The 11628-nt window shown below is 40.8% G+C and overlaps 1 protein-coding gene and 1 pseudogene across 1 annotated transcript; both read left to right on the top strand.

Annotated features, from left to right (window-relative positions):
• The first annotated feature begins 9136 nt into the window (after positions 1-9136).
• On the top strand, positions 9137-10465 carry LOC133830681 (probable receptor-like serine/threonine-protein kinase At5g57670). The gene is made up of 3 exons (XM_062260712.1): positions 9137-9396; positions 9473-9727; positions 9830-10465. Exons 1-3 carry the CDS (start codon positions 9288-9290, stop codon positions 10057-10059), a joined length of 594 nt encoding a protein of 197 aa, XP_062116696.1. The 5' UTR covers positions 9137-9287; the 3' UTR covers positions 10060-10465.
• A 304-nt stretch (positions 10466-10769) lies between these two features.
• On the top strand, positions 10770-11628 carry LOC133832445 (proteasome subunit beta type-1-like; annotated as a pseudogene).

The following is an 11628-nucleotide window of genomic DNA, read 5'->3' as shown; positions in this document are numbered from 1 at the left end:
GTCTAAAAGCCCCTATTGTACATGTCAGAAGGCGACGACATCAAGCACGAGCAGGAGCTTGGGAGGCAAATGTTGTACCCTAAAATTAGCTCGAGTTCAATTACTCGGGTACTGCTGGCAGATAAATATGTGGAAAAATAGCCAAGTGGAATATCTGGTTATTAATGATGTGAACAACTCATGATCCAATATGGTTCATACACGATATACAAGTATCTGACCTTCACTTAAGGTAACAATCTAGTTCGGGACTCATAATGGTTAGATCCAACTTTGGGCGCTCTGAAGTAACTACGAGCTCGGAGTCAGGTAATTTTATAAACATGAGCTTGGGGGAAATATTCAGTTCGTAAGAGCCTAGACAACACATACTAAAGGATCCCAAGAGATTCAGGGATTCTGTATATGCTCATTAATGACCAAGCTGTATCATATATCTATCATTTATTATCCGAGATAGCATGAGTATATTTATTATGTTATCAAATCATATCCCAATGAAAATAGAAATAATCTGTATTAATTATATACCTTATTTAATTACACAGTTTATTTACACAGTGTCCCGAACCTGTCCATGGAATTCCCCTATAATTACTAGGAATATTGGATAGGGGGGGGGGACTCTTTTGTATTATCGAAACTCTGCAGAAATAGAGAGAGAAACAATAATAATAGTGACTCGTGGACTAGGTGGATTTTAACCACTAAACCACGTAAAAGTTCTGTGCTTTTGTGTGAATGCTTGTTATATCATTGCGGTTTATAATCTAGCACTAATCTACATGTATAATTTCTTAATACACTGTTGGCTAAAAATTGTGTCAACAAACTCATTTCAGCACCTATTGGCACTATATCTCGAGTACTTATTTACTGGTTTTGTGTTTGGTTTCGAATTTGTGTCAAGTTTCATTTGAGAGTTTAGAATGCTTCTGGTGCTTTCATTGAGAGCGTGAAGAAATCTTGAAGAACATAGCCATGGTGACCACCTAGAGAAACACACTAGATGATGCAACTCCTCCAGCCGGAGTTGAAGGAGGAGAAAACAACCGTCCACCATCGCAGGACGTCCCTGAGATGGTGGAAAACTACGACGAAAACTTCGAATACGTCAGAATTGACGACGAGTATTATGAGGAGGAATATCCTCAGCCCATGGATGTGGAGCTGGTGCCAGAAGTGGTGGCGCTTCATGATCAGGTGGCCACTCAGCAGCAAAAACTCGACACCCAGGATGGTAATATCACCGCCCTACATGATATGGTTAACGCCATCAGGGCTACTCTGGCGGCCCAAGGGTTGCGAGTGCATCCCCATGGAAAAGTACCAATTAGGAAACCAGATGGTGTGCCACCTGTACACCCAGTTGGATTTCCATTTGCCGACCCAGCCGATGTGCCTCCCGAGCACCCGGATGATGTGGTGCGAGATCCACGAGCGGGCGTGCCCCCTGTGCACCCAGATGGATTTGGAGCCCTACTTGTGCCACAAGATATTAGCAAGGGTAAGGTCGATGAAAACCCTACTCCCAAGCAAAAGAAGGCTCGTCGGAAACCTAAAGACAACTAGTAAGGGTAAAGTCCTAGGTGCCTGAGGACTCTACTAGGCCGTCAGCGCCCATGGAGCCCAGGGCGCTAATACGAATCGCATGAGGCCTAGAGGTGGTGTCCCCCCAGTACCTCTCCATCACCACAGGAGCAATGGTCAAGGAGCCAATAGGTTAAACATCTTCGATAACTAAGAACATGGCATCAACATCTCGGTTAACAATGAAAACATTGAGTCCGACAGGGAAAGAGAAGTAGCATACCCTGAGGGGACTGGTGCATTCCGAGCCCAAATTCACTTACGAGATGGCCTGAATGATCATAGGTTTAAGGAGGCTTTCAGGCGCGAACCCGAGAGAAAGGACCAGTTAGACCTCCGAGACAGTCTCAATGCTTGAAAAAGGGATAACCTAGCACAAAGTACCAACCAAGATCGTGACCCCCTCCGCGCAGAGTTAGAGAGCTTGAAGAGGATAATGCTCAGAATGGCCCGATGGTACGACCATGACCCCAACTAGAAGCATGAGGACAGGGAGCCATCTGCTCATCACATTCTAGAAGCCCCATTACCTTTAGGCTTTAAGATGTCTGCCATCACATCCTATGATGGCAGTACGAATCCCACCGATCACCTTTCGAAGTTAAATAGGTTGATGTCGATGCATCGCGTCTCTGAAGATACCAAGTGTCATATCTTCCCAATAACCTTGATGGGACCAGTATTTGAATGGTTTAGGAAACACAGGCCATGATCCATTCATTCATGGCATTAGCCATCGTCTTCATTTAGAAGGCAATTCATAGCTACTTGGAAGGTGATCTTTGAGGTCAACGCTTTGGCCAACATAAAGCAAGGACCTTTCAAGACCCTCAAAGCTTACGTCAAATGCTTCAAGGAGGAAGCTCCAAGGACCAAGAGGGTCGATGACGGCCAGCAACTGATGGCCTTACATGCCAGCATTCACGCGGGGTCCTTGTTATGGGATGACCTCCAGCAGAGAGGATGCTGAAGGCTTTACGACTTCATTCGCCGAGCATAAGAGTATATTAGCTGGGAAGATGCCCAGATTGGAGCATTTGGGGGGCCCATCGTTTTTCCTGCTCCGACGGCGCCAGGTCCCGTGGCTTCGAGGACCCAGTATTAACCCTACACATCTGTCCAACATAGTGTGGTGGGAGCCCAATCCAGTCCGATTATCCCCCCAGTTGGCTTTAGTGTCGTGCCACCGGTTGGTTTTAGTGCTATTCTGATGGGATAAGGAGTAGCGCCCACTGGGTACAATGCTTATCAACCTGCATTTAATGCTAGAGTTGCTACTCCATCCCAGTCCACCTCACCTATCCAGACCCCCAGTAGCAGTAGGCACTGGGGAAAAGGCCAGGGCAGAAAGCCCAAGGGAATTGGGAAATTACAGAGAGTATAGGGAACTGCCCCTGACGAGAAGTATGTTTCGCAATAATTTGAGTACACTGACTTAATGGTCTCTGTGGAGAACATCTTTGTGGACAAAGAACAATACGTCCATTACCGGAAGCCACAACCCATTCGGAGAGACAGGGAAATGCGATACCCCAACAAGTTTGCCATATTCATAATGATGTGAGGCACCACACCAATGAGTGTTGCCAACTCAAGGATGAGATCGAAAATCTCATCAAACTAGGACACCTTTTCCAGTATGCTTGGGATGGACCATGCTAGGCTCAAGCCCTGGCCGCGGTAACATCCGTATAGCTTGCAGCCCCTCAGGCTCCAGGTACAGTACTTGTAGCCCTGCAACAACAGATAGTCCACAGACCTCCCCAAGTGAATGGGCATGTGGGGACCATCTCTGAAGGTGATAACTTCATTTTAGTGTCGTTTTAGAATGTATTTTTGCGGTAATCTTGACTCCTTATGTGTGTTTTGTGCAAGATTACATTTTTGTTTGTCTTAGTTGTAGGTCGGTGGGTAGAATCATGGGAAAAATGTAAAAAGAAGAGAAAATGGAGGAAAAAAGAAGCTCTTGGTGGTTGTTCAACTCAAAATGATGCTAAGGACGAGTAAAAGTCAGTTTGTGATGAAGAAACGAGGTTGAAAGACTTAATTTGAGAAATAATTGAATTGGGCTCGCGACTTGAGCTTATTAAGTCACGACTCTAGACAAGTCAGAAACACAAGGCTGTTGAAAGGAATTAGTGCTGCGACTTGCCCTTATAAGTCGGGGCGCAAGGGGAAGTCAGAGGCTAAGCAAGGGGACATTATGGACACAGGCCGCGACTTGAGATACCTGAGTCGCGGCGCTTGAAGACTTACGCAGATTTAGAGAAACTTCAAAAATTGACATGGGCCGCAATCTAGAGAAGGCCAAATAATGTCCTGCATATGAAAAACAAAGGATTTGTATTTTTTTTACTATAAATTCAGACTTAGGGTTCAATTAGGTTAGGAGGTCATATTTTAACTACATTTTTAGAGACTAATTTTGATTCTTAGACTAGTCTTTCTGCATTTTTATATTTTTCCTTCTTCTTCAAGTTTTTGAATCTTATGTTTCTGAATTATTATTTTGTTGATTTAGTCATGGCTGATATGAACTAAACATTTTTATCTAGGGTTTAATGTAGTCACTTATATTTCTATCTAATTTAATTACGATGTTCTATTAATTTTTCTTCTATATTCTAATCTATATAATGTGTGCTTAATGCTAGTAAATACTTGATCAATATTTGCTTGATTAATGATTTTGATTCAAAATTCGAAAGATGAGAATTGAATATGCTATTGTTATATAGACATAGGTTACATATTGGACGAAAGTACCTGTATGGCTTGTGTAGTAATTAGGTTTTCATGCTTAATGCCTGCTATAAGTTTATCACAGAGATGTAGAAAACCTGCATATAGGATGACATCTTATATCTTGAAAAAGAATAGGAATTGATTTATGTTTACCTGCTATCAGAATAGAAAGAAAGAAATTTAGAATTGATTAATGAAATTAGTATAATGAAAAGTTAATGAAATTAACACCCTAGGTCTTTTTAATAGATTTTTATCTTTTAATTAGTTATTTTTGTTCATAGTTATTTACAATTTTAAAATTAAATTCATTCATCTAAACTTTGTTTGCCAAATAGAAATTAAAGAACAATTACAGGTAATTGGGAAATAGTCTTTGTGGGAACGATACTCTATTTTATCATCTGTATTACTTGAATCGATTGTGTACACTTGTGTACACAATTTTCACGATCAAGTTTTTGGCGCCGTTGCCAGGAACTTAATTTCCAATATCAAAATTAATTGTTGTTTGTTCTAATTTGGTTTCTATATTTTACAATTATTCGGATCGAGGATGTTGTTTGTTTTAAGAATTATTGGTATATGCGGGGAAGTAGACAAAAGGCACTCATACCGATAGATCTTGAAATTGACAGAACGTGCAAAGAAAATCGCAAGATAAAGAAAAGATTGGACTTTTCCATGGCTGAGAACGCAAATATTGTGTCAACAAAAATTCAAATATGGGTAATGCAGCTGAAGCTAATCCACCATTGAGAAGCTATGTACTCCCTACTATTATGGGGATACATTCAAGCATTCGTGTAACAACCCAAAATCACTAATAAGGCTTAAGGGCCTTGATTAGTGTGTCGAGAGGACATAATTGGTTTATGTGTGATTTAAATGATTTAATGCATGATTATGTGATAAGCATGCTTATATGATTATATGGATATGTGAAATGCATGTGTTATGAGTATTAATATGGATGTAGGCCCTGATTAGCTTATAGGGGCATATTTGTAATTTTTGCCCGTTGAGGGCATAAATGTTGTGGTAAATTGTTGAGACTAGATTATTATGTGGATATATTTGCAGCATATGGCTCGAGAGGGTCCTAGTGAGCGGTTTGGAGAAATAGTCACGGCGGGGATTTATACCTGGCTCAGGGGAGCCTAGGGGTATTTTCGGGAATTTAGGAGATATATTGGAGATTATTAGACATTGGGGAAAATAATTGGTGAATAATTGGATGATGGAATTTAAATGGTAAATATTAGGAACACTTGAGGAGTTAGTGGGAATTGGGAATAAATGACCATTCTATCCCTAGATTTTAGTTAAAGGTTATATACTTTGGAGAGGCAATATGGTCATTTGCTTAGATGATATATTCAGAATTGTTAAGAGTAAATAGAATATGGTGGAAATATTCAAAGAAAGAAGGAAAAAGAAGACTCTTTCTCAGCTCTCTCTCTCTCCCACGTATCTCTCTATCTCTCTCTCTCTCTCTTGCTCTCTTTTGAGTTGAAGCTAAGGAACAAGGACTTAGGCTAGTTTTTAGGCTGGTGACCTTTGAAGAAGTTGGAGAGGAATTTATGTTGGAGTTGAAGATGGAAAATTGGGAGGAGCTTAGTCATAATTAAGGTAAGGATTGTGGTTTTAACTTTGAATTTTGCTGGATTTCTGGGTATAATTATTAGATGAATTGGGTTTAATTATGTAGAATTGAGCTGAGTGCTTTGAAGCTTAGAGTAGGTTTAAATATGGGCTTTTGAATGTTGATTCCTAGTTGAATTGAGCTAATAATCGAGGGATAACACTGAGGTTTTTGAGTGGTTAAAATGTGTAAGTTAGTTATGAGTTTGTTGCTGAATGGTATTGAATTTGGGAACTTTTTGAGGAAAATTCTAGGCAAACATAGGTGTTCTTGGCTAAGAGAAGGAGGAGAAAACCTAGGTTTTCTCTGGGTTCGCAGGGCGCACCGCGACCCAGCCTAGGGGCACTGCGACGCGTGTGGGCCTTTTGGTCCAGGGAGCTCTTTGACTTGGGGGCGTGCCGCGGCTTGCTTGGCCAAGTTGCGAATTGCCTCCCCTTTAGCGTGAAAGCTTGCTCTCTGACTTGGGGCAAGTCGTGACTTGCTGAGCCAAGTCATGACCCGCCTGGGAGTTATGAGCTTAGATGTGTTCTTAGGGTTGTTAGGGCTCGAGGGTTCGAACCTAGGGGCTGGTGACAATTTCTACTACCCAGTTTAGTAGAAACTGAGGTCTCGGGGGCTAGATATCCATGGCCTTTGTGACTAGGTTTATCATTGAGGCTCGAGGCTAAGGACCGTGCTCGACATCAGCTCACCATCTCTGCTCAGAATCAAAGGTAAGAAAACTACACCCAATTGTGTGGCTATGTTGGGACTAAGAGTTCCCTATACTTTTATGCAATGTTGTATGATGGTATTATGCCATGTGAGCATGAAATAAACAACCTAAGAGTGCCAAAATTAATATTTACGCACAGGACACGGCTCAACCATTTGTAGCTAAGGTTAATTATATAATCAGTGAGCTCGGCCTAAGCGAGTCAGAGTCAGTGGGATAAACAAAGGGTGCGACCTAAGGGCACCGTTGTTAATTCGATGATCGTGGCATGTTAATTATCTGGATGATAGATTGCTGGTTTGTTGACTGTTATCACTGATTATGTGAACAATGTGGTTTGTTGAGTATCTGATTAATGACTTATGATTTATTTGATTACTGTTATTGGTTATGCTCTGTATATGGTTTTCTTGTTGGGCCTTGGCTCACAGGAGCTACGTGGTGCATGTAAAGGCAAGGGTAAGCTGGACCAACCCTGATTTGGAGAGCTTTGAGGGCTGAATGTACATAGTCGGCTGCTCGGCCGCCACGGCCGAGAGATGATACAGTGTCAGGAGACCCTAAATTTCCAATTTTTCCAATAGAGTGGCTTGTGGTTGTACATAACCTTTGAAAATTTTGTAAACTATTATTTAACCTTTTTTTTGGGATCCCGTATATCAAATGCTTATTTAAATGAAAATTTATCTTTTATGGCCAAAATCTTTTAACCCTAGTTCAATAATGGTTTAGTGTCACATTTTCAACTAAATGACTTGGTTAGCAAGTCTTGCACCTTTATAAACCCCCAATGTAACAGTCTTGGTTATCCAGGGCGTTACAACTTGGTATCAGAGCGGTCTAGGTTTAAGGGTTCCTGAAGACTGGATGGACATGTACATTCGCCGCTAAAGACAAGCTCGACTCAGGGTTTGGTAATTATGTATTCATGTTTATATGCTTAAGTGATTGGAAAGAACTATGATTGTTGTTATCTGTTTGATTAATAGGAAGCATGAGATACTGATAGGGCCTGGCCCTTGACTAGTATCTGATGATATTGAGGCATGATTATTAGAATTGCTATTGCACGTGGATAAATATTTGGAGAAACTGTTATGTCTTGATTGCTTGTGATTGTTTGCATTACAATGGTGATTCGTGGAAAGACTGTTACCCTGTCATCATAGTCTGACCGCCGAGTCGTTGATTGTAGAGTAACTTTGATAGCTATCCGTCCAAGATGATCTAGATGACTAGCTAGCACTGGGTCTGAGGATAGAGATGATGACCAGGGCTAAAACCCTCTGCCAGTCCTTGCAAACTAGCAGCAGATTATGGCAGACATGCAAGCTCAGCTTCAGAGCCAAGAAGAACAGATATGTCTTCTGAGACAGTAGACTCCGTCAGGGAGTGCTGCATCCATTGTGCCACCTATAGTGGCACCAGTTGTATAGCCATTGGAGGTTGGGAATAGGTAGGAATTGTTGTATGAGCGGTTTAGGAGACATCATCCTCCAACTTTTGAGGGGGGACCAGATCCACTAAAGGTCGAACAGTGGATGAGTATGATTACTACTATCTTGGACTTCATGAGGGTAGAGGGTCATGACAGGGTGGCCTGTGCCACATATATGTTGAGAAAGGATGTCTGCATTTGGTAGGTAGTGGCGTCACAGACTAGAGATGTTACTACTTTGGGTTGGAATGGATTCAAGGATTTATTCAGTCAGAAGTATTACAACGTTGTCGTAAGGGAAGCGAAGGTTAATGAATTTGTGGGGTTAGTTTAGGGCAACATGACAGTTACAGAGTATGCCCTGAAGTTTGATAGACTTGTGAAGTTTGCACCATATCTTGTGCCTACTGATGCAGCTAGGCAGGACTGATTTATTAGGGGGCTTAATGTAATGATAGCCCGGGATGTGAGAATTACAACAGTACCTGGGGGGACGACTTATGCCCAGGCTGTTGAGAAGGCTCTTAATGTTGAGGAAGTGGAGAACAAGATCTGGAGGGAGAATTCTGCGAGGCGGGAGTTTCGCAGGACGGTGCCTCCATATTCTGGGTCTGGTAGGGGTAGAGGCCCCAGTGATTTGAAGAGGAAGACCCCTGACACTTCGACCGCTACTGGTCCTGATAGTGGGGTCAGGGTGTTCAGGGTGGTCATTAGGAAGGTGGTGATACATGGAGGAGCTATCCAGAGTGCACGAGGTGCAGAAGATGCCATCCAGGCGAATGTCGGGCTAAGGCTTGTTATGTGTGTGGGGTGGCACTACAAGAAAAACCCCTTTTCACAACACATGGTTATAAGACTATTGAAAAAGTATTATAAAAGCTAGGTAAAAAAAAATAGAACATAAAATGTGTTATAGTGTAAAATTGGCAGGTTAGTGAATTTATTTAGAGGGAAACTAAAAACATATATCTTTATTTTTTTCCTACTCCTCTCTCGTGTTCTCCTCTATCTCGCCCTAATCACTCTTCCTCTGATAGCTTCTCTCATCTTTCTCACGTTCATTTTCTCTTACATCTAGATTCTAATTAGTGTAGAGCTCAGCAAACGTGGCAGTGGCAAAGAAGCAGCAGTAGAGAAGAAAGGTCCAAACCCCAATGGTGAAGAAGACTATTGGAGTTGTAGGAACCGAGTCTTTTCAGAGACCCATTTGGAAATGCTTCTCTTTTGAAGAAATCTCTGAGGGCACTGATGGTTTCAACTTAGGTTAGCTTCTTCTTCTTCTTGCCATTTTTCTTTTGTTCTTTTGGATTATAATGGTGTTTTGTGATGTGGGTATCAGATAATTTGGTCGGAAAAGGAGGATACGTAGAGGTATATAAAGGAGTTTTGAGAAATGGAGACGAAATAGCTGTGGAAAGGCTCACGAAAACAGCTTTGGATGAGAGAAAAGAGAAAGAGTTTTTGACTGAGATTGGATCCATTGGCCATGTCCACCGTAGAAACGTTTTATCACTCCTTGGCTGTTGTATTGACAGTGGTCTTTACCTCATTTTCCAATTCTCTTCCATAGGCTATGTTGCTTCTCTTCTCCATGGTAAAACTTAACACACCAAATTTTTTTGGTTCTCTCATCTTTCTGGGTTTTCTTATTTTTGTCAGTCTTTTGAGATTTTAATGGGAATTTTTTTGTGTTTAGGTGAGAATTTGACACCTATGGATTGGAAAACAAGGTATAACATAGCCATTGGGACCATTTTCGTTTCCTTGAAGCCAAAGATAGCCAAATACCAAAGCCAAGATCTGAAAAAAAAAAAAAATAATAAAGGAAAGGGTCACACTACAATACTCCAATTTCACTCCTCTTCAAGCCCTAACCTAAGGCCCTTCTCTTGCTCCGACTTAGCCCTTCACCTTCACAATGAATAAGCAACACGCTAACTGGTCCCCCTACGACAACAATGGCGGATCCTGTGTGGCAATCGCGGGAGCCGATTACTGTGTGATCGTCGCCGATGCTCGGATGTTGACCAGTTATAATGTTCTTACTCGGGATTACTCGAAAATATATAAACTGTACACTTCTCTCCCACTCTTAATAAATATTTACTTGCTAAGATTTTGCCTAGGAGAGTTTTTTGAGTTGGAAGCGTAGGTTTTAGGATGAACAAATGCTTTACTAAACTTATTGGAATGTTGGGTAATGATTATAATTATTTCCTTGAAAAAGGGTTGTAGTGCGTTTGTGGTCGCCAAATTCGTATTTGAACTGTGGCAGTAGACTCAATATACTGAACATTTAATATTTGGTTTATGTAAACGTAAAGTTGTAGTTTTGGGTTCCGTTTTACACTTTTTTGAGTGGAACCTCATTTGGATAATTTGGTAGCAAGATATATGTATATATGTATTTATGTGTGTGTTTGTTGATCGCCCTATAGAAAATAGTTGCTTATTTCAATAAGCATTAATAAAATGAATGTTTTCCATTTTTTGTGTTGCTTGATGATTTTATATTGGACTCTTTCACAGATGAAAAAAGCTTTTAGATTGGCTCCTAAGATTCTTGATGTTGTGGTTTAATTGCTCTTCTGTATGTTTGTAATTTATCTTAAACTCATAGAGCTGATAAATTCGTGATGGCTTCATCTGGTTTTCAAGCTGATGTGAGAGCTTTATAGAAGCAATTGGATGCTAAACATTTGGTAAGGTTTCAAGTAGTAATACCATGTTGAATAAACTATAAGATGTCTGCACACTTTAAAATACTTTCATGAGTGGGTGTGAGGTATTTGATTGACCCTCTAGGTAGCTTCCTTCCTTTTCATTTTAATCTATTTATAACTTATATCATATTTCATCAGATTTATCAACATCAACATAACAAACAAATGAGCTGCCTTGCTATGGCCCAATTGTTGTCAAACGCTCTCTACTACAAACATTTCCTTCCTTACTACTCATTCAATGTTTTAGGTGGTCTCGATAATGAAGGTAATTGATAAAATTCTAGTGTTGCTTGTTTGATGACCTTTCTGCATGCTAATTAGGTATTGATTTCAATAGGCAAGGGTTGTGTCTTCACATACGATGCATGTTGGTTCCTACGAGAAGGTTGGATATAGCTCTCAAGGTTCTGGTTCAACACTTATCATGCCTATTTTGGATAAGCGTCTAAAGGCTTCTAGCCCTCTTCTATTGCCTGCTCAGGTATAATCTTTGACCTTAATTTTATATTACCCATTCATATATGGTCCTTACTCTGCCTTTGTCTGATCCACAAATCCTTTGCAATGACAGGATGATGTCACTCCACTTTCTGAAGCAGAAGCAATTGATTTGGTGAAAACAGTTTTTGTTGTTGCAACTGAGAGAGATATATACACTAGAGACAGGCTTGAAATTGTCATCCTTAATGTTGATGGTATACGACGTGAACATATGGAACTCAGGAAAGATTACTTGTCGACACAGACCCATGCTACTTGTCTTTATTAA

Source organism: Humulus lupulus, chromosome 4 (genome assembly GCF_963169125.1).
Source record: "Humulus lupulus chromosome 4, drHumLupu1.1, whole genome shotgun sequence".
In the NCBI taxonomy this organism is placed as follows: Eukaryota; Viridiplantae; Streptophyta; class Magnoliopsida; order Rosales; family Cannabaceae; genus Humulus; species Humulus lupulus.
The sequence above is the reverse complement of the archived record's forward strand: the minus strand, read 5'-3'. Positions and strand labels throughout refer to the sequence as shown.